This window comes from Colius striatus, chromosome 8 (assembly GCF_028858725.1).
Source record: "Colius striatus isolate bColStr4 chromosome 8, bColStr4.1.hap1, whole genome shotgun sequence".
Classification (NCBI taxonomy): Eukaryota; Metazoa; Chordata; class Aves; order Coliiformes; family Coliidae; genus Colius; species Colius striatus.
In genome coordinates this window covers 5751649-5772636 of record NC_084766.1, presented here as the reverse complement: position 1 = coordinate 5772636, position 20988 = coordinate 5751649, and the positions used below count along the sequence as shown (strand labels likewise).

Below are 20988 nucleotides of genomic sequence, written 5' to 3'. Positions count from 1 at the left end.
GTGTCCAGCCGCGAGTACAGCTGACCCGAGTAGGACGACGGCGGACCAGAAAAGCTCTGGTTTCCCCCTGGTAGGGCAGGCTGCGGGTGGAGGAGGCTCCGGTCCAGCCCGTGACCCTGCGCCGTCGGGGACGTCTCCTGGCAGCCACCGCTGCCGCAGCGGGTCGGCTTCTGCTTGCCACAGGCTGGCTTGGCGTATGCGGCGGCTTCGCCTTTCTTGTGGTTGAGCTGCCGGGCTCTCCTGTTCTGAAACCACACCTGCGGGGCCAGCGGAGAATGAGCGCCCGCCCCCACCGCGGCCCGTCCCGACCCGGCCGCACGCAGCTTCCCTGCCGCCCGCCCTTCCCTCTCACCTGGATCCGGGACTCGGGGATGTCGGTGAGGCTGGAGAGCTGCTCCCGCAGCGCGATGCCGGGGTAGGGCTCCTTCTCGAAGGCGCGGACCAGCAGCTCCAGCTGCGCCTTGCTGAAGGTGGTTCTCTTCCGCCGGCCGCCCTCCCGCGCTGCGCTGGGGGCTGCGGGACGCGCGGCCGCCTCGGCTGCGGGGACAGGGCAGCGGTGAGCGGCGGGCGGCGGGACGGGCCGCGCTCCTCCTGTCCCCCCAGCACCCACACCGATCCGCCCTGCCCGCCCCGGCCCCGCCGCAGCCCGCGCAGGCTTACGGGTGAGGCCGGGGCTGGTGGGCAGGCTGCTGGGCAAGCTGGTGGGCAGGGTGGCCGGCAGGCTGGCGAGCTCCATGTGGGCCGAGGTTAGCGGGCAATGAGCGGGCAATGGGCCAGCACGGGCCGCTCCCTGCCTTATGAGCCCTCCACCCCAGCCCTCAGCGACCCCCACCCGCCAATGGGGTCGGAGCTGCTGGGCCTCCGAGGGTGACTCACAGCCGTCTCCCACACCTCTATTGTCATCCCATCACCAAAATACACATAATGAGGTCGCACCCCATTGAAGGAGCCAGAGCGTCTCCCAGGAAGCCCCCACCGCCGCCACAAACCCGTCCACCTTTCTTTAATTCAAATGGAGAGCGGATAATTTAATGAAGTTATCTTTCACCTTTGGTTTGCCCACTTCTCTGCCTGAGCCACAGGCCTGGGGCTCGGCTGGAAAGCCGGGACTCCCCCAGATGTGGGGAGGCCTCCACACCACCCTTCTCCCCAAGGGAAACCATCCCAGCTCCTATTGCACCTGAGACACAAGTCCTCATCATCCCCGTTTAGTTACAGGGCTCCTGTTCCCATCCACAGGACATTCTCAGCAAGTAAAATGCCAGTGGCTTTGCTAGACATTCCATCAAACCCCAGCAGTCACTGTGAAGGGCAAAGCCTCCTTCAGCATACTCTGCAGTCAGCTGGGGGAGAAGGTGCTGCTGAGGAGCTCAGCAAAAGCTTTCGCTTTGCTAGGGACGTTTGAGGGTTTTTTAACCTCCAGACAGCTGTACTTACCCAAGTCATGTACAGAGCGAGCAAGGTCTGTGCTTTCAGCCCAAGGTGAAATCATGACCAACATATTAATCCAAAAGAGAGGCCAGAAATAATAAAGAGAGACAACAGTGACATAAGGACTTAGAGGGAGCAACAGTTGCAATGCCAAAAAGGATTAGATGTTAGACCAGGATCAGAAAAGTGGCAAATCAATTACTCAGTGTAATAATTTGTCAAGTGAGGCAATTACTGGCTATGACTGAAGGTGTTCAAGAACAACAGCATCATTACTTCATGGGTTTTTCATCTTGGCATGTCCCCATCCATTTTTCAGGTTTGGGCCCCACTCCAGCATGCTCTCAAGCTAAAGAGTATGGGGACAAAGTCTGCGGCTGTCACATGCCATTTTTGTTCTGCAGGGACAAGTGTGTCCACTCTCTGCGCCACCACTTTCTGGTTGAGCTGGGCGAGGGGTTTAATGCTACACATACCACCACAGCGGTTCACAACAAAAGAAAGTGTCCTTCCATACAGGAAGGAGAGACTTCAGCCCCTGTGAGACTGCAACTCCAGAGACTAGATTCCTTTAGAAGTTCTTAAGGCAAGGTAAATGACCTCAGAAACCACTTTACCTAAAAAAAAAAAAAGGTTTTAAGCAAAAGTGCCTATGAAGGCAGTGAGAATGTCAGAAGGGTAGGGCAGTATGTGGTCCAAAACATCTAGAAACCACAGCTTGAAGTGATTTCTCAGTACTCCTCCCCTTTCCTCTACCTCAGTATTCCCATAAGCCTGGACTGTCAGCACAAATGCATCCCACGAGAGTTCTTTTCTCCCCTAGAGCTCCAGGATAGTTCAATTTTTCCCTGTCCATGTAAACAATAACATTTCTATTCAAGCAAGAAGTTTCATGTGGGAGAAAGAAAAAAAGCAGCCAGGTGGCAAGTGGTTCAGCAGTTCTGGCATGCTGCAAGTCCTTTGGTTTTAGTTCACTTTTAACTTTCACATACACATGCAGGGAGAGGTGGATGAAGGCACAGATGCAATAAGCAGAGGATAAAGCCTGGAGGCTGTTTTATCAACAGTCTACAGCAAATCCAGCTTCACCTATGTTTTTCTTGTTCTAAGCATGCAGGGTGCAATTCCACCTGCCTTCAAGTCCTTGGGTGGCTTCACACATAGCCCTGCAAGTGCCACCTCCAGCACACACTTGACTAATAAATGAGTCCACCCATGGAGATGCTCCTGCCAAAACACTGAGCACTTAGTCTTTTGGCCAGGCTTATCTTTGGCAAGCTTAGTTCACGCACCAGCATGGATGGAGATGCACAAGAGCAGAGGGTAAGGAAACAAGAGGTGAAGAGCCCCGATTTAAACTGGCACAAGAAAGTAGAGACTTGCACACGATCTTTTTTGTCCCTGCAATTCCAATAAACTGTCTGTGGGCTGTATAATAAACTGGATCAAGGATGTCTGTAGGGTACAAAGAGAGCTTACTCACTCAGTCCAGCCATAGGGAAGGCTAGAACAAATGCTGTCATTTTTCTTCCTGAACTTCAAATTTTCATGGCAGAAAACATCATCTCATAAGAATAAATATAACACAAAGCTGACCCAGCAGGCAGCCTGCAATATTGGTATGAAAAGGACAGGGAGGCCATCCTCTCCAACACACACATATACACCTTGTAGCCCTGGCTAGTGCAGAAGAGATAAGGAGGAACCAGCAGAGGCTTGCACCAACTTGCAGGTCTTGCTAATTGTGACTGTCCATTATTACTAGCTAGGTCAAATAGACCAGGCTTTTGTTAACATCCTCTGGCAATACAGAGAGCAGTTCACACTTCCCGGAGTTATTGTTTCAGGCACTCTGCCAGGCAGCCTCTTTACACCCTTCATTTTCAGATATTTTCTTTGCAATGCTAATTGATAGAGACTCAGATTGCAGAGTTTTGTTTTTAAGTGAGATTCCAGGAAAGAAGATGGCAATCTTTGCCTCTCCCTCCTCTCCCCCCTCTTCTGCTGAGACATATGGACTTGGCCTAACATGAGAGATAATTTTTATTACAGCTACAGTTTAACCATACACTAATCCAGGCGACAACACTGACCAGCCCTTGCTGCCCATGTTCCCTTGGCATCATCATGCTGTTGCATGTCAGTCGTCATCAAAACAACTGTTTGTGGGCTCCCTTATCTCTTCTCTGAACTGTATTGGGAAAATAGTATTTCCTGCCTTCACCCTCACCCTGTATTTTATAATCATTTCACAAACAGGGGTATGAGAAGAGCGTGGGGAAAGAAGTAAGGAATAGCCAAAGCAGCATGCTCAACAAAAACAGTGTCTCTCTGGTTCATAGATTGGCTTCAGGCTCCTACCAAATCCCACAGATTTTTGCTATAGATTTCAGTAGAGTCCAGATGTGGAAACTCAGTGTCCCCTGCCAGTGCTGCCAGAGTTGTGGCATAAGTGCACATAGAGTAATCCAAGTCACGTATGGAATATGCTGAAAATACAACCAAAATGAAGGGTATGTATGTAAAGGACATTCAGGAGAGATAACACAGTTATTAGACAAGGACTAGCCACAGCGCTCTTAAAAATGGCTCTCAAATAAGGTTTACAGCTACTTTAGTACACATCAGGGCATAGGGAGTTCCTCTCCTCTCTCCCTCCAGAACAGCCTTAGTGTTAAAAGATGCAAAGGTGACCCCAAAAATCATACCAGCATGAAGGGGATGCCGAATTGCCCCATGCAGCATGGGCTCCATCACCAGGCGCCTGCCTGGGGACTCTTAAGTGGAGCACAGCCCTTTAAGAAAATCCCCACATCAAACATTTTCTCAGGTAGCACAATGCTATTGATGTTTGAGCTGAACTTTCATCCTGGAAGAGGCAAGATCAATTTCACTTAGTTGGCCTTCAGACATTAACACCTCATAAAAAGGATGCTCGTGCCCTGGTATCTGGAGCCCATCTTTAAAATTATCTTTTGGTACATGTTTTGCAGCCCATTACTTAGTAGTCAACACCACTTTAATTATGGGCTTGGCAATAAAAGGCAGCTCTTACATCACTGAAATAAAAATGTTCCAAAGCAACCCTGGAGAGTTGCAAGGAGATTGAATGTTCCAACAGCAAACTTTGAAATTCAGCAAGACAATGCGGATTCTCTTCCACAAAGATTTCTCCATGTTAGGGCCAGAGGTGCCCAGGAACCCTCCCAAGAACATGAGCAGCTGAGTGATGGTTGTGTCTCACCTGGTCTCCAGGTAAAGAGGCATTTACAGCAGCCTGTCTTGGTTTGAAAATAACTCAGTGGCCAGACATGCACGCTTCATGATCAGGGCAAGCAGGAGGGACACACAGTTTGCACCTTGAGTTTAAAAAAAAAAGGCAAAACTTATGACAATCCTTAATTTCCCAGAGCATTCATTCCCCAGTCCAGAAGCTCTCTCTCTCAAGAGAGCTGTCACCTGCATTACTGATCTTTCCCCCACAGTAAACACCTTCATCATGCCAAAGTATTGCTCTCATCATTTTTTTTTCTACCCAAAGTGAATGATGTTTCTACCAAGTGAAGGCCGAGGAAAACAATACTGCTGAGAACATGACACACCAGTCTTGCTCTGACTCGGTTCCCGTTAGAATCTGGAGATTTCAAGGTGAAAAACACATTAGGCCAATTCACAAAAACTTGTGAATAATTGCACACCTCAGTTGTTCTTTTATTTCACCCTTAAAATAATTCATGGCACTGATTGTAGTTATCTGCAATATAGGAGGACTGAAAAATAGTGTCATACCCACTCACTAAGACCAAATGTTTGTCTAGCCTGATACTTCACTCGATAGCAATAGCCCCAAATGGATTTCTGTCTAGGGGAGACAGGTAGTTATAACCAGCTCTGCCAGCAAGATACAAACACTTTTACCTCATAATGATGATGATGACCTCGGCCATTTTCAGCCCAGAGATCTCCTGATGCTGATGACAGTTTCTAAGTACACAGAAAACACAATATACTTCTATTTTGTGAGTTTATAGAATTTTAGCTTCCAAAGCACTCTCTGACTAGGCTATAACCACGTGTGAAATGAAATAACACTTGATTTTATGTGCTATGAACAGAATGCCCGCTAGATCCATTTGGTGCTCACTGCTTCCCACATAAGAACATGAAATTACCTTTGCTAGTGGTTCACACTGCTCATTTTTTCAAACCACCCCATCACTTTCCCCACTCAGCCACCTCTTTTGTAGAGTGAAGAATCCCATCTAGCTCATGGCAGCTGGTGTTTGATTACTCACCCTATGGTAACTGCTCTATGCCTTTGATCATTTTCCTGGCCCTTTTTAGAGCTTTTTCCAGTTCTACTGTATCCTTCTTGAGACAGGAAGCCTAGAATGCCTCTCAGAATGCAGAGGAATCATGGTGGTTTAAGTATTATTATAATAATGGGGGTTTTTTTCGTCCATTGCTTTCTTAATAGCTCCAAACATTTGCTTTGCCTTTTTTTTAATCATCCCTGAGCTTGCATTCTCATTGCACTATCTGTCATGCTCGTTTCTGAGTCGTGATGGTAATCTATTGCCTGAATCTAAACACAGCTCCTTACTGGTACCATCATTATGCTGCCTGCTGGTGAGATTCTGAGTCCTGTGATAATCTTGAAATAAATTGTCATCAAAGAGAAAACTCCTTTAATTTTTAAAGGAAATAAGACTCCATGTAAAACTGAAGCCAAAGTGTTTGCAAACCTCATGTCTTTTATGAAATGGTAGCCCAGTGGTGCCCAACACCATTATTTTTTCTTCTGGGGAGTAGCAAAAGAATTCTTGGGGGGTGTGACAAGTGCTTCCACTCTCATGCAATACAGTGTCTCTTGCTCAGGTGGAGGGAAATTTCTCATCTGTGGGACAGGTCTGCCTCACACAGCCACACAGAACACTGATCCAGAGTTTGGACAGGCTGAGCCTGAGCCTGTAAAGAGTTAGGATGACCACAGCTAAGGGTATACCAACAAAGCAGATTCCACACCAGCACGGGAACGGGCTGGGAGTAGGATTTCCACTTTTAATAAGCCCCCTGCATAGATTATGAGGATTCTTGACCCCTTTGAACAGGGCAGAAAAGCAGCACAGGAACCCCCACAGCAGCAAACCTGCATTGACTAAAATTCTGCTTCAGGAATCATCAGAAAACTGTGTATAAAACATCCTTCTGAAGTCTAGCCTGGGCCTCCAGAGGATTGCTGAGAGCAGTTCAGTCTGGCAAGCTATTGCCTGCTCCAGCTCCAGAGATAAATCCAATTTCATTGAAATGCAGCAGTAATTTATGCCCAGTACAGCCAGGTTCACAGTCTGCATTACTTTATGGTGATCTGTTCTCTCCCACTCCCTCCCGTCTCCTTCCCTGTCTCCTTTCCTTTGTAAGGAATTCTCTGCCAGCGCCCTCACCCCTGCTATTTGTGTAACTGAGAGATGCCCTATGATTGATCAGGCTCCAGAAACACCTGGGGACTCAGCACCTGGGGAGATCAGACCTCTGAACTGTACATGTTTTAGGACAAGGACTGTATCTTTCCTTCTTGTGCTGGCAGAATACAAACACACCCACGTGATACTACAGAAATACAACAAATCCCAACATCGTGGTCTGCTGAACTTGGTTATGATAACTAGTCACCTAAAGATGAGCGAATTTGGCCTTAAGGCTAGTCTGCTGGGGCTGGAGACAAGTTGTCTGGAGTCTTCTCCTCCCTGTTCAAAGAACTATTGCTCTAAGCTCCCTTGTCAGTTCTACTCCTCATCTCCCAAATTACATCCCCACCCATGTAGTTGTAACAAAATGTGCTTCCCACCCATCTCACCCATCTGCCGGTGGCTCCGTTGCTTTGCTAGATCTGTGCTGGCTGTTTTGTACTGCAGTTAGCTCTTCCATTACAATATTCCTATTCCAGACATGTAGGAAAAAAAGTACTCAGAACTAAAAAACTGTGTCAGTTGACAGGACTTGTTCATTAATCAAGTAGCACAATAAGGATGCATTAGCTGGTTCCAGTGGACCCTCAAGGACAGAGAAGTAATTGGAAACCTTTCCTTTTTCCCAACACTGCACTCTTGTGTTTACAACCATGCCTGTGAAGAATTTGGCAACCTAAGGCAGTGTCTTCCAAAGCAGAAACAGGAATTCCTCCAGAGAGAAACAAATGATACAAGATACCAAATGCTAGGCATTAGAATACACATGCACTGTCATCAAGTGTTTAAGGGACAGAGCATCAAGATGCTGATGGTTTGCTGGAGACTTACTCCTTTGGCCTGTTTTAACCACCTAGTCTATAATGCTGTAGGATGCTGGTGTGCAGAGTCATGGTCCCTTATCTGTGTGTAATACAGTCAGGAATAGTCTGAGCTACTCAGGTTTTTCCAATATGACCAATAAGAAGGCTGCCCACTGACATGTAATTTATCCTTGCGAGGTGCACTCAGTATTATTAAATAGCCTCTCAAAATACTTTTTCTTGCCCATATATATTTTTAAAAAGCCTGTCAAATACCTGTAGCAGAAATGTAATTAAAAATAATCCACCAAATACCCATAGCAGAATTCCAACCTCTAGGAACTGATATTTCAAAGGGACCTTGCCTGTAACGTTTGCATTTTTTAAAACCACCTCACACAACAAAAAATGCCACCGGTTCTGCTCACCAAACATTCTTAGGGCTAAAGTTACTGACCTCCCTCAGACATCAAGAAGAATACAGAACTGTAAAATGCACAACTGTGATCAAAACTGAAGCCCTCCCTGCAACCTGGACTTCTCAAACCCCTCCAGTGACAGTGTTTAGGACCAGCATGTGGAACTGACATAAATGCTTCTCTAAAATGCACCAACTGAATCTGTAGTAAACTTAAGGAGAAATTCATGCCTTTAGAGCTTGTAGGTATTACTTAGTTCTTAATCTTTGCAAGGGATAAAATATTTGATTGGGATCATTATAGCTGACAATTCCCAAGACTTGAATTATGCTGCCAATTGTGTTAAGAATGTGGTAGAAGAGAATTAGTTTAATCAAATATCTAAGGAATCCATTTACCTATGAGAAGGATACAGCAGAGATACGTGCAAAGGTTTACTTCTAAGTCACAAAGGACATTTATTACAACAAGGAGCAGAATTGTTACAGCCCACTGTTTCTTCTTAAGCACATTTCATTACTCTCTAATTTTTTTCCTAAGGATGGGAATCTGCTGAAAATTTTGACCATTAACCTCAATATTTGTCAAACTGCAACACGAAATACTTTTAAAGGGTGTATTTTAGCTTCTCTAGTCTTAGAACCGAAGGACTGAAGTGAAATAATTTTTAACTCCCCATTAAAAACTACAAATGACAGAACAGTCACACGTTAACCAGGTACGTGAGGAATCAGACATGGTTTGCAGTACTCTCGTTACAGCATTGTCATTTAACCCTGACTAATACATGTTTTATCGATAACTCCATTCCCTTTGGTAACTTTCACTGAATGCATCTCATCTCTCTTATACCAGCTTCAAATCCAGTTTAAAGTTGCCTGCAGTTCATTTCCAAACAACTTCCTAAAAGAAGCCCAATCCCTGAATCCTCACTTATACAGAGAGTTGCTGTTTACACAAGTCACATCACCCACTCTGGGAGGATGACTCACGTCATAAAGGTTGGTCTGAAGTAGACTAATTCCGACACCTCCCCCCCTTTTTAAGAAAAAGAAGAATTTTAAAAGACACAGAAGAGCTAACATGTCTCTATCTAGTCTCTGGCATCTACCAAGAACACCAAACAAAAGAGGCAGACTAGCTGGCAAATACCCTTTGTGCTTCCCGATGAAAGTGAGATAGTCAATATCTCTAAGTTAGAGATAGCAAATGTTTCTATACTGAAGGGAGAACAAGTTTTCTCCACTGCTTGGTACAACAGAAATGTTGGTATTTGGAAATCTAAGGGAGTGATGTATCGGTACAGAGTGTGTGAAAGAGCCAGACCCGAGCCAGTGTCTCGGGTGGGGGGGGGGGGGGGGAAGAATGCAAAGAGATCCATTTTATTGTTTCAGGACCTCAGCACCCTCAGACAAAACTGCAGTGAAAAAGCACTTTTTTTTTTTTACAGGTAATGCAGTTGTTGAAATCTCAGAGAGGACCATCCATCCCTTTTTTGGTGTTACTCTGCAGTTAATAACCTTACCTGTTGACCTCATGACAAACATCCCTTTTGATCTTTAAAAGCACTTGTGGCTTCAGTTACCAACCAAACTGGAACCTAAACTGTGATGCAAGTTTATGCACATTTAATCAAGGAATACACTTATTTTATTTGCCTTTCCAGCTTTTCTAAGATGATGCTTTCCTTCTCTTTTCTATAGCCTTCACTACTATAGACTCAGTTTAGCAATCTGTGCAGCCTGAAGCAGGGTAGAGCTAGACTAGCTCATCTTCCTTGAACGCTTACAGAGCCCTGTCATCATGATGGCAACTGTGCCAATCGCCAGCTACCAATATCTGCCTGTTCTCTAGCACAGCAAAGGCCTGAGAAAGAACAGGGAGCTGTGTTAATCCTGTCACAACAGTGATAACGTGTTCCAAGCCATAAATCTAAGTCTGGCTTCTAGTAAACATGGCCAAAGCTGCCTGAGCTGGCTGGCTGCGCTCAGCCTTGGGGATATTTTGGTGTACAGTATGCTGGTGAAAGCTGCCAACTCATTGCAGCATGCCAGGTCTTCATTCAGTCACTTTGTGGCATTGATCAAAAGAAAAGAAAAGCAAAAAAAGTACAAAACTCAGAAGTTATGGTGAAGTATGGCATGTAGAAATAGTTTTATTTCCTATCAAATTGGCAAAATTAATTTGTTCTGCATTTTTTCACTTGACATAACACTGTTTGGGATTTGCGGTTTCTAATTTAGACTATACTTGTTAATAAATGCAATTCACTGACAAATAACATTCCCAGCATTGAAAACACAAAGGTGGCTAACCTATTGGTCCAAAATATGAAGGCATTAATGCAAACATTTTGCAAAATAGGATAGAGCAAGCTTTCCAGATAGACTCTCGAAAATAACTCCCTCAAAAGCAGTTGTTAGATACTAACGATATCTAGGAAACACAAGAAAGATTAACCATTGAAAGCAGTGGATTCTCTGTCTTTCAATAACTTTGAAGATGCCTCATGGAAAGGATGTTTTAAGTAAGTGTAAGTTACTGAGCTCAATTCAAAGAAGGTAATATTTCATGGCCTGTGCTGGCCAGACCAGGTGATGCTACAGGACTTCTGTCTTTCAATTATGAAAAGCAGAGCTCTTAAATCCAGCCTCTTAAATGCTCCAAAGACACCTCCCTCTGTCGAGAGAAACAGCCTTTTTTAAAAAGCCAGGTCAACAGCACTGCCCTGGATTATCACTGGAATCACTGAGGGACTTGTCTTCAATAACTATTTCACTCACAGACTGTGAGGGAGGCTGTGGAGATGCCCAGGGCTGGCAGAGCTACTTGTGTCACCTAGGCTGGCAGTGCAATGCAAGCTATCCCTCCTGTGCCAAAGATGCCACTCTGTGGGCAGTCTTCCCTGGAGCGTGGCAGAATGGGATACGTCCCTGATGGGTCTCTGACCTCACCTGGCTGCTTTTGGCCTCTAAAGCCAGTCCAGCAAAGCAAGTGTACAGAGCGACGCACGAGGCGTCTGTCCCCTCCAAGAGGGCAGAGAAGAGGAAGGGGTTTGACTCGCTGTTCCCAGCTGCGGGTCACACAGCCCAGGGCCGGGACAGCAACACCTTCCTCCAAACACTTTCCAGCTACCGCAGCGCCCGCTTCTGACGAGCCCGTGTCTTTCCTCTGTACTCGACTGCCCTCTCCAGTCAACTCCGCACATCCAACCTCGTAACAAAGGACTTGCTTTTAAATGACCCTCTAATACAGGTGCCTGTGTCCTCAGAAGCTCCTTTTTTTTTTTGGTGTGTGGGCAGAGCTCCTTGTGTGGGGCAGTCCTGGGGACTACCACCACAATCCTCAAGCCATCTCCGAATCTCAGCAAACAGGACATGGATTTACAGGGCAGAAGCAATTTCCATAGAATATTCTAAAAAGCAAGAAACTAAATAATGGACTCAAAAAAACCCAAAACCCCTCAAAAAACCAACAACCAACCAACAAGGTTGAATTTCATAAGTTTTTGTCAGATACCAAAACGTAGTAGGTGGAGCCACACATAGTTTTAACCTGCATCAGCAAAGCCACCCAGGCAACTGTATCATGCAGATGTACATGTAGCCATCCCCACCGGTTTTTATAGATTGCCTCCTAGCAACAGTTTTACCACTGTAGGAATTCCTTAGCAAACTCTCCTGTAATCTCCACAGAACTTCCCAGGAAAAAAAAATCACAGTGCTTTGGGCAGGAATAGCTGGGAATGAAATACAGGGAAACAGAGGATCCTCAGAAAAGAACAAAAATTAACTCAAACACATGCAAAGTCAGTTCCCTCTTTTTCTGCAACACAGTGCTCATGCTGAGAAAACGTCGGTACTTGCTGTGTTATTGAAAAAAAAACGGCTTTACAGGCACATGATTAACACATCGTTAAAAGAGCTGGGTATTTTGCCTTCGGGCAAAGACAGAGAACAGCACAGTCATAATTTGTCACCCTGTTTATCCTTCACCCCGCCAAAGGCACTGCCAAGCAAACTGATAGCAAAGGTCAAACCAAAAGCATGAGACCCCTCCAACATATCTATCTGTGGGCACCTTTCCCAAGGCCGTAGTGTCCTCCTTGCTCAAGTTCACCACTATGTCCAAAGTCCCATAAGGGCATAGAGTAGAAAACAAGGGGTTTAATATACTTTATGTCAGTGGTTTTCAAAACAGGAGGTTTTATGTAGTAATCTAAATGATGAGACCAAATTTCAGTCTCATTTTACAAAGTTATTCGTATATTCTCATATTATGGAGTCACTTCCACAATGTGGAAGTGTTGTTACCTGTTTATTTTAGCCCAGTAGTGAGTACTGGTAACTTGTACTCCACAAGCAGGCTGCTTCAGCCATACACACGTACCAGAGAACGCCTTCCTCCAGCGCCCTGTCCCCTGTGTTATAAAGAGAACTCCATACACTTCCCTGTCCCCACTCTGTGTGGCACAAAACTCCATCCACCTCCCTGTCCCCGCTCTGTGTGACACAGAACTCCATCCACTGCCCTGCCCCCACTCTGTGTGGCACAGAACTCCATTCACTTCCCTGACACCGCTCTGTGTGGCACAGAACTCCATCCACTGCCCTGCCCCCGCTCTGTGTGGCACAGAACTCCATTCACTGCCCTGCCCCCACTCTGTGTGGCACAGAACTCCATCCACTGCCCTGTCCCCGCTCTGTGTGGCACAGAGCTCCATCCACCTCCCTGTCCCTGCTCTGTGTGGCACAGAACTCCATCCACTGCCCTGCCCCGGCTCTGTGTGGCACAGAACTCCATCCACTGCCCTGCCCCCGCTCTGTGTGGCACAGAACTCCATTCACTGCCCTCCCCCCACTGTGTGGCACAGAACTCCATCCACTGCCCTGTCCCCGCTGTGTGGCACAGAACTCCATCCACCTCCCTGTCCCCGCTCTGTGCGGCCGTTCACCACTGGTGCCACTAGAGGACACTCTTGTTCTGGCTACGGCACGGGCATCCCTGAGCTGGGAAACGGGGTTGCCCGGACTAGTAAGTAGGTCCCCATGCAGTCTATCAGCCAGCACGGTGTCACATTTCCAGCTGCTTCGGTGTGGGAGCTATCTTCAATACCACACTCTTTTTCTCCTCATCTCCCATTGAAAAAAATACATGTCCTCCGTTAACTTATACCACTGCGTATGGGAGCTACAAGAAAGCTGGAAGGCAGACCCCAGCTACAGTAGTAAGTAGGTCCCCACGCAGTCTATCAGCCAGCACGGTGTCACATTTGCAGCTGCTTTCCTGTGGGAGCTATCTTCAATACTGGCGGTGGGGGGCCGCCCCAGAGCACACGGTGCGTCTCGACCCCCAGCTCTGCTGTCACTCCGAGTTCTTACACTTTCTGCCTTTTCTCCATCCCTAAATCCGGCCGGTGTAGTTATCGCGTAACACAGGGGAGCTGGAAGGGAAGGGATCCGCCGCGCCCCGCTAATGGCCGCCTTGCCCGGGGCGCCTCAGCAGCCCGCCCCGCCCCGCGCTTCCGGCCGCCGCCGCCGCGCGCCCCCGCATCCCGCCCAGGTATGGACGAGGCCACTCCCCCCCGCCGCCACACACAGTGGCACGGCCGGGCTGTCACCCGCGGCGCGGCCCCGCCCCCCGCGACGCGGCCTTAGCAGCGGCGGCAGCGGCGCGCAGGGAGCAGAGCGGCGGCCCACGGCAGCGCAGCGGGGACGGCACGACAGGACACGACGGGACAGAATGACGACGACGACGGGCGCGGAGAGGCTTGGTGATGGCAGCTGCCACTTCCAGCGCTCCCGGCTCCTTTGGATGGTCGGCATAATCTTCGGCATGATCGGCCTTGGCGTAAGGAGCGGGACGCGGGGGGTGGCGGGCCGGGGCCGGGGCCGGGCGGGCCGGCGACAGCTCCTCGGAGCCGAGGGTACAGCACTCGCGGGCCCCCGCGGGCTCGCTGCCGGCGCAGCGGCTCGCAGGGTGCTCAGAAGCTGTAGGGTTCGTGAACAGGCTTTCTTCAACGGTGCCGGTGTACGTGGGAAGGCAACCTCCGAAAGTGAACCGAGAGGTGAAGGCAACTCAGACGGGCCAGGTCAGCTTGCGAGGCAGCTGAGCAAATCCGTGAGGAAAGTCAGAGAAAAACACAAGTAAAACAAAGTTTAATTGGATAGCGAGGCGAAGAAGGGCTGTGACACCGCAGCTGTCCGGCCCGCGCGGGTTGGCGTTGCAGGGAGTCTGCAAAAGCGTCTGCAGCGTTCACAGCCGTGTTGTGCACCCCTGAGACTCGCGGGAGGACAGCTGTGGGTATATCACTACGAGGCGCATTTATAAGCGATGGCTTTAGTTGGAGGCTGTATTAACTGATGATGGTGTTGGAAAACAGACTACACCTGAGTTTCTAAAAAGGAACTTGTGCTAAAACAGGTCAGATTACGGGAGTGAGGACATTAATGACAGTTTTAATAAACGAGATGAATTTGTGAAGGGCATCCATTGACTTTTACATTTTGAAGATTTTCTTCTCTTTGCATGGATTTGCTACAAATAAAAAACACTACTGAAAAAAATGACAGGCAAGGCAGGCCAAAGAGCTCCTAAACCAGCTTTTGGACTGTTTCAAGAAACAGAATGAGCTTTAAGCAGATTCCCTGAGTAAATCCATCATCTTGCTGCATCCTTGGCATTGCCAAATTTATGTTTACCTAAAACTTCAGCATTGATAGTAGAGGAGAGATAAGCCAGTGTGAGCTTTGTCCAGCTTAGCATTAACCTTATGTCCCCAACAGACCTTGAAGTGCACAGCTCACTGACTCCCTACTTCTCCACAGCTCCTTAAAGCAAAGCCAGACAGCTGTACTGTGGACAACTCAGTGACAGGAAAGATACCAGAAGACTTGAGTGCATCTTGGGTCTTGAGCTTTGTGCTCAATTATCTTGTATGCCCTGTTCAAATTTGAATAAAACCTGCCATTCTGTTTTCTTAGGAGACAGAAAAAAATACTGATCCCCTAATTATAGATATAAGTAGTTATTCCTCCTTCTCAGTCTAGTCATTGCTTGAATTCTTCAGCTCAGTTGCATCAGATTAACTTCCTCAGGCAGAGACAATGTATTTTTTGCTGCTGATGAGCTTACAACTTAAGTGTGCAGATGCACTCTTGGTACATAGCAACCTTAATCTTTGGTACCTTGTACATCAAGGAACAGAAATTTCATAGGTTGGAATCTTCTTGAGTAAGTATGCTTTAGAAGGCTGATGGTGAAGAATGTGGGTCATGGACAAGGTTAATGAAAGAGTTCAAATACTATGAACAGAGGAGCCCTAAACCATGTTTGACAGATGTGGGGGGAGGGCTTGGGGAGAGCAAAAGGAAAGCTAACTTGAAGGCTAGATTGATAGCAATCCTTCCTTGAAGTAAGCTAACTCATTTTTTTATGTTTTGTTTTAAGTGGTTAACCCTTTGGCCTTCAACTATACCTTATAATTACTTGGGAATATTTGGTACCTTCCTTAATTATTTAGTGGAAAACCACCACACATGGGTATGCTATGGGTAAGTTATATTTGACTGTGTAATTATTTTACATCTTTCCTGTTGCCTCTCTCTCTGACTCTTCTGCTTAGTCTGTGTTAACAGGCTTTCCTGTAACCCAGTTGTTAATTATGTTTAAAGAGCTCTCCTTTCAAGCTCATTACAGCTAAAGGAACTAAGCATGTGGAAGACTAGACAGGCTAAGAGCAGACTGGAAGCTGGAAAATTCAATCTCTGTTGTTAGAGTAAGAAAGGAGGAAAAAAATCAAGCTGCTATGTTTGGAGCCAATTATTAGTCCACATGTACACTTGTATTTGTAACACCTCCTAGAAGTGGCTCTTTTGTCAAATCCTTACTCAAATAGTCTAACTCTTTCCTTAGGAGTCTTTTTCCAGCTTCAATTGAAGGACATTTCTTACCCTGCTACTAAACTATCCTGATAATGTCAATGTAAAAGTAACCTGCTGAAGAAACTGCTCAGTGCTGTTTTGCTGGGTTACAAAACTTAGGGTTTGTTATTTTCATTGACAAAAAGAGCTGGAAAACATTTCCTTGTAACGAGGTCTCTCACTTGCTGCCTTCCTGGAAAGGCAGGAAGACAGCAAGACTGCCTTGTTGATTTTTACCATGCATCATGTAGAAGATAAGCCTTCATCTTTGTTCAGAGCATCTTTTGCTTTAGCAAGGTGTGAAATTGAGCCTAACTGAATATCCTCTGTAAATATCTGTTTTTTAAAGGCTTCTGTATGAAAATCTGTAGACCCAGTTTGACTGGGCAAGTCATATTATGTATTCTGAATCTATGTGCACAGTTGTTTTTGTAGAACTAAGTCTATGAAAGCTTCAGTGACTCATTAGGACCACTAAAAATACTTGTCTGAGTAAAAGGATAGATTTTGCACGTTTAACTCAGATTAACTGGTACTGCTTTGACTTAGATTAAGACAAAAGTGCTGAAAGCTTTAGAAACATGCAATGGGTCCTTGAACTTGCAGTTACAGTTCCTCTGACTGTACTTTTTCTAAGATAGTAAACACACCTTGCTTTCCAGGTTTAAGTGAAATGTCACTTCTATAACTTGAAATTTTCCATTCTCTGCATAATGTACCTTGGCTAACAGTCAAGTTAGTCATCTTGGCTACAACAGTCTTCTCCTTAACGTTCAACAAAGTAAAACATGTTTTCTTTTTATTAGGTTCTGGGTGTCCTGGTTGATTCACGTAGTTGAAGCCTTATACAGTGTTAAGTTATGCCAGTAAGTTGTTCCCTCCCCTCACCCCAACACAGATTATCTAACAAGGATTTCTGCTACAAGTAGTATAAGCAACAGGCTGATTTTGGTGGCTCTCAGCAGTAATAGTACTTCAGAGAATACCCATAAGATTCTTGCTGTGGTGATAGGTTACTGTTCTCCACAGGAGGCTGCTGCAAATTCTGCTAGTGGTTCCTGTGGTACAGGGTGGCAAAAGCAAGGGATGGCAACTTGCAGAACTGGTGGCAGCAAGGTTTGCCAGAGCTCGTGTGTCTGAACTCCCTGCTCACTGCCTTGAATTGCTCTTCAGGAAGCAGAGAGAACAACAGACAGTGTAGAAACAGTCTGATAACCTCAGGTGTTACAGCTGCGTCAGATCTTACCTCATCAGGGTTTTAAGACTGACAATTACTTGCTTAAACAATTGAATCTATACTGTGAGAATATAATTGGATGCTTCCACTTGGGACTATTGAAGATCTGCTTGTATCTGCAGGGTGGTGGGATGAAACACTTTGACTAACCAGACTGTAAAAGTAAAGCCAACTCAGTCTGGTGTTAGGATAACAAATTATGTGGAAAGGCAATGCTGTCCAAACACATCATCCTTCTGTCCATTTGAATTTTCTTTGCTGTAATAATTCAGAAGCATGTAGATAGTGCCTCTCATGCTCTACAGAACAGATGGCCAGTCTGTGTGCCACCATTGTGAAAGTGCCACTTGATTTAGTTCAGGTCACAGCTGCCTGTCACAGGCTTCTCAGGTAGCATCTCTTTGAGGCACAAGGGGTTTGTTCCATGGAAAACTGTTTATAAAGTGGTTCTCAAGGTAATAGGATATGGATGAACATTTTGTCCCCTCAGAATGAGACTTAGTAAATACCTTTCTTTACCAGCCTCTAGTTTTAAATTATGTAGCTTTAAAGTGAAAACTGCAAGTCTGATTCTGCAGAGAGCTGGGTGTGTATGCTTGAAGTGATTTTGGAGTACAAAAAACTTCATTACCAGTGAATGTACCAAATGGATGTACTGTAATCAGCTTAAGTAACAAAGTCTATGCAAGTCAGCTTGCTTTGTCTAAGCAGGTCCATTTCTGAAGCCCTAACTTTCCAGTGGCTGTACTCATTTGGTAGCACTGCAGCTGGGATTAGTAAAAAATGATTTTTACAGCTGGTAGGATAATTTAAGTATGAAACTTAAGAAATGTTGTATTAATTGGCACAATGCAGAGGCCATGGAACAATGAACAGCAGAACTGTTCTAGCCGAGGTCAGCAGAGGGAGCTCCTTTGTAAACTAACGAGTCGCAGCACAGTGGTGCCTGATATCATTGTTTGCTGGAAGTGTGAACTCCATGGGTTTTGCTATCCTGTTTGTACTGGTTCTTTTCTCTGAAAATTCGTTAGTATTTCTCAACAGCAATGAAGTGGAGGGAAAAGTGATGTTTCCTGCAATATACAGAAAAATCCACACATCCAAGTTACAACTGACATAAGGAGGTCTCTGTTTCACAAAGCAAGTCAGGTGCCTTCAGCCCACTGTACCTGTATTTCTCAAGCCACAAATTCAAGCAACATTGCTTTTTCCATCGTGCATCACACTGTAATTGTCAGCCCTCTTTGCCCTGCTAGCTTACAGTCTGCCTAAAGTCAACAAGAAGGCTTCTGTGTTAAGATTAGTATTGAGATATTCTAGTTTCTTGGTTCTTGGTACATAAACTCCTAGGATAAGCCACTTGAAATAGCATATATTGAGACTGCAATGTATGTATGATTGAGGAAACTGTATACATGAAATCTCTGAAGGAACCTTTGTTCTGCAGATAGCTTAAAATCCACTAAAATCACAAGAATGGTACATTTAGTACAGGAAATAAGTCTCAGTAGATTGAAGTTAGTGATGCTAAGTTCAAATGTTCTAATCAAGCCTGATGGATCAAGGCTGAGTAGAGATATCTAACCTTATGGTCTTGCAGACTGGACTGTGATACTTAGAGTAAGGCCTTTTTGACACATTTTCTGCTTCTGTTAATGTTACAGATCTAAAGGAATCACTGACCCGCGAGTTCAGTTCCAGTGGTTCGTTCAGACCCTGTTGTTTGGGTATGCTTCCTTTGGTCTTCTGGTGTCTTACAAACCTTCAGCCAAGAAGCAGTACTAGAAGACAGTGAAAGAAGTCACTTCTCACATTCTTCATCCTCATTTTTCAGAAAATGCCCTTACTCATATGTCTCTAGGTGCTGTAATTAGCTAAATGTCATTCCTGCTACATGATGCAGTGCCCTTCTACCCAAGTAACTCTCTTACTAAACAAGCCAATTGTAATCATGGGACCCTGTGGATAGGTTCATCCCTCGAGTCTTGGCACTGCTAAAGTTTAACCTCATTTATGATGCAAGAAGCCAAAAGTTGCTCCTCTGCAATTTTTAACATAGACTATATGCTCTGGTTGTCACTGACAAGCCCCTGACAGCTGGTAGCAGTGACTGAGAAATCACCTTTCACATAGAGGATATTTTTTCTACAAGAGAGTGAGTTATTTCCAGCCACATGGCAACTTGCACCTGGTTTGTGATAGGATTTAAATTTACCTATATTTTCTCTAGAGGAAGTCTCACTGGCTTTTGTTGTTGTTAGGGCCTGGTCTTCGTACTCTGTTTTGTCAACTGATTTTTTCTTCTGCAAAGGACAGGCCATTGTTTTGCTACAGGCACATTAAAAAGACCAAGTCTCAGCTCAGGTTGGGGTGCAGTGATAAGCTGGGATAGATGAAGCACTTTAGCTTTGTTTAATACATGTGCCTTAAATTTCGTGCAGCATGACCTCACCTTTTGAAAGAAGGCTTTCATCTTTGAGTTGGTATAGCATAAAGCAGGAATCCTTTCAGGGCAGCTTCTTCAAAAAGTAACTTATTATGCAAGACAAAAAAAAACCATTAACATTCCAGAACCTTCCTGAAAAAATTCTATTTGTGGATGAAATTAGATGTAGTGATTAAACATATCACCTCTGTCTCCCAGATGCTGGTGTCCTGAAATCTATGGTTGAGAGTCTGTCTTAAGCACCCCTCAGAGTACTTCTATATAAGTAGTGAGCCTTTGATCATATTATCTTTCACTTTGGAGTATCTGAACAAGAATTTAGCCTGTCTTGTTTTAGCTCTTTTATAAGTAAGTTTTAAGCTATTTAAAATACTACCTATGGGTGTGGGGAGAAGTTTTACCATGTCACCTGTGGTGCTACTATCCTGGAAGAATGGATAAGGAAAGGTTGTTCTTCCTCTAAGGAAGATCTCAACGAGGCAGTACAATCTAGCTCTGTGTGCAGTACCTATAGACTGCAACACTTCTGATGGGAGAAATCTTATTCAAGCACAGTCACAAAGCTTTTGCTTTTCAGTGGGTGTTATCAACATGGAGAACTGAAGGGTTTCAAATGGTGGTTTGGGGTTTTGTTTTGGTGTTTTTTTCAAATGGTGACCTGATACCATTTTGTGGGGAAGTAGAAACTCATGTTTAGTGGCTAGAAAGCCAGCAGAAATGTCAAGAGCCTGTGCTGTGTTTTCCTGTGTAACCTTTGATCTCAGTCTGTGACCCTGGAATAAATATTTGAAAAAAGAAAGTTAAGAGTTTGGTTATTAATTTATCCTGGAAATAGATGTCTATATAAAGCATATAGGCATCATCCCTACATCATTGTCAGTATTCACACGTGGAACATACAGGATCAGCTGGCTGTGTGCTTTCCAGAAGTCCCACAGGCAGTCTGGTGTCTCTAACAGGGCAAGAGATCAGGGGGACTTGTCTCTGCCAAAAAAACCCCAATCATATTCTCCATGGCACTAAAACACTAGTGGGTATAATGCTGGGTGTTCCAAGATGAGTTCTAAGTGAATGCTTCATGAGGATTAGCTTGGAATATGAAGGGATAAATGGAATAACTTTGGTCCAACATTCTGATTGTATTCCTGTTCATGAGAAAAGGTTTAACACTAATGCCAAGGCTGGTTAAAGGCTCAGGAAAGATGGAAAAAAGCTTTTCTATTCTTAATATTTACATTTTTGTCTGTTCCTGGTTCCCACTC

General features: G+C 45.4%; 1 protein-coding gene across 1 annotated transcript; it reads left to right on the top strand.

The window, feature by feature from the left end:
- Positions 1-13754: 13754 nt before the first annotated feature.
- On the top strand, positions 13755-20525 carry TMEM254 (transmembrane protein 254). The gene is made up of 4 exons (XM_062001802.1): positions 13755-13971; positions 15571-15674; positions 16850-16909; positions 18945-20525. Exons 1-4 carry the CDS (start codon positions 13864-13866, stop codon positions 19063-19065), a joined length of 393 nt encoding a protein of 130 aa, XP_061857786.1. The 5' UTR covers positions 13755-13863; the 3' UTR covers positions 19066-20525.
- Positions 20526-20988: the final 463 nt, after the last annotated feature.

Bases quoted from the DNA above. Each gene is read 5' to 3' on its own strand.
- TMEM254 (XM_062001802.1), top strand. From the start codon at position 13,864: ATGACGACGACGACGGGCGCGGAGAGGCTTGGTGATGGCAGCTGCCAC. The intron at 13,972-15,570 runs GTAAGGAGCGGG...TTTTGTTTTAAG, and splicing joins TCGGCATGATCGGCCTTGGC to TGGTTAACCCTTTGGCCTTC. The intron at 16,910-18,944 runs GTAAGTTGTTCC...TTAATGTTACAG, and splicing joins TACAGTGTTAAGTTATGCCA to ATCTAAAGGAATCACTGACC.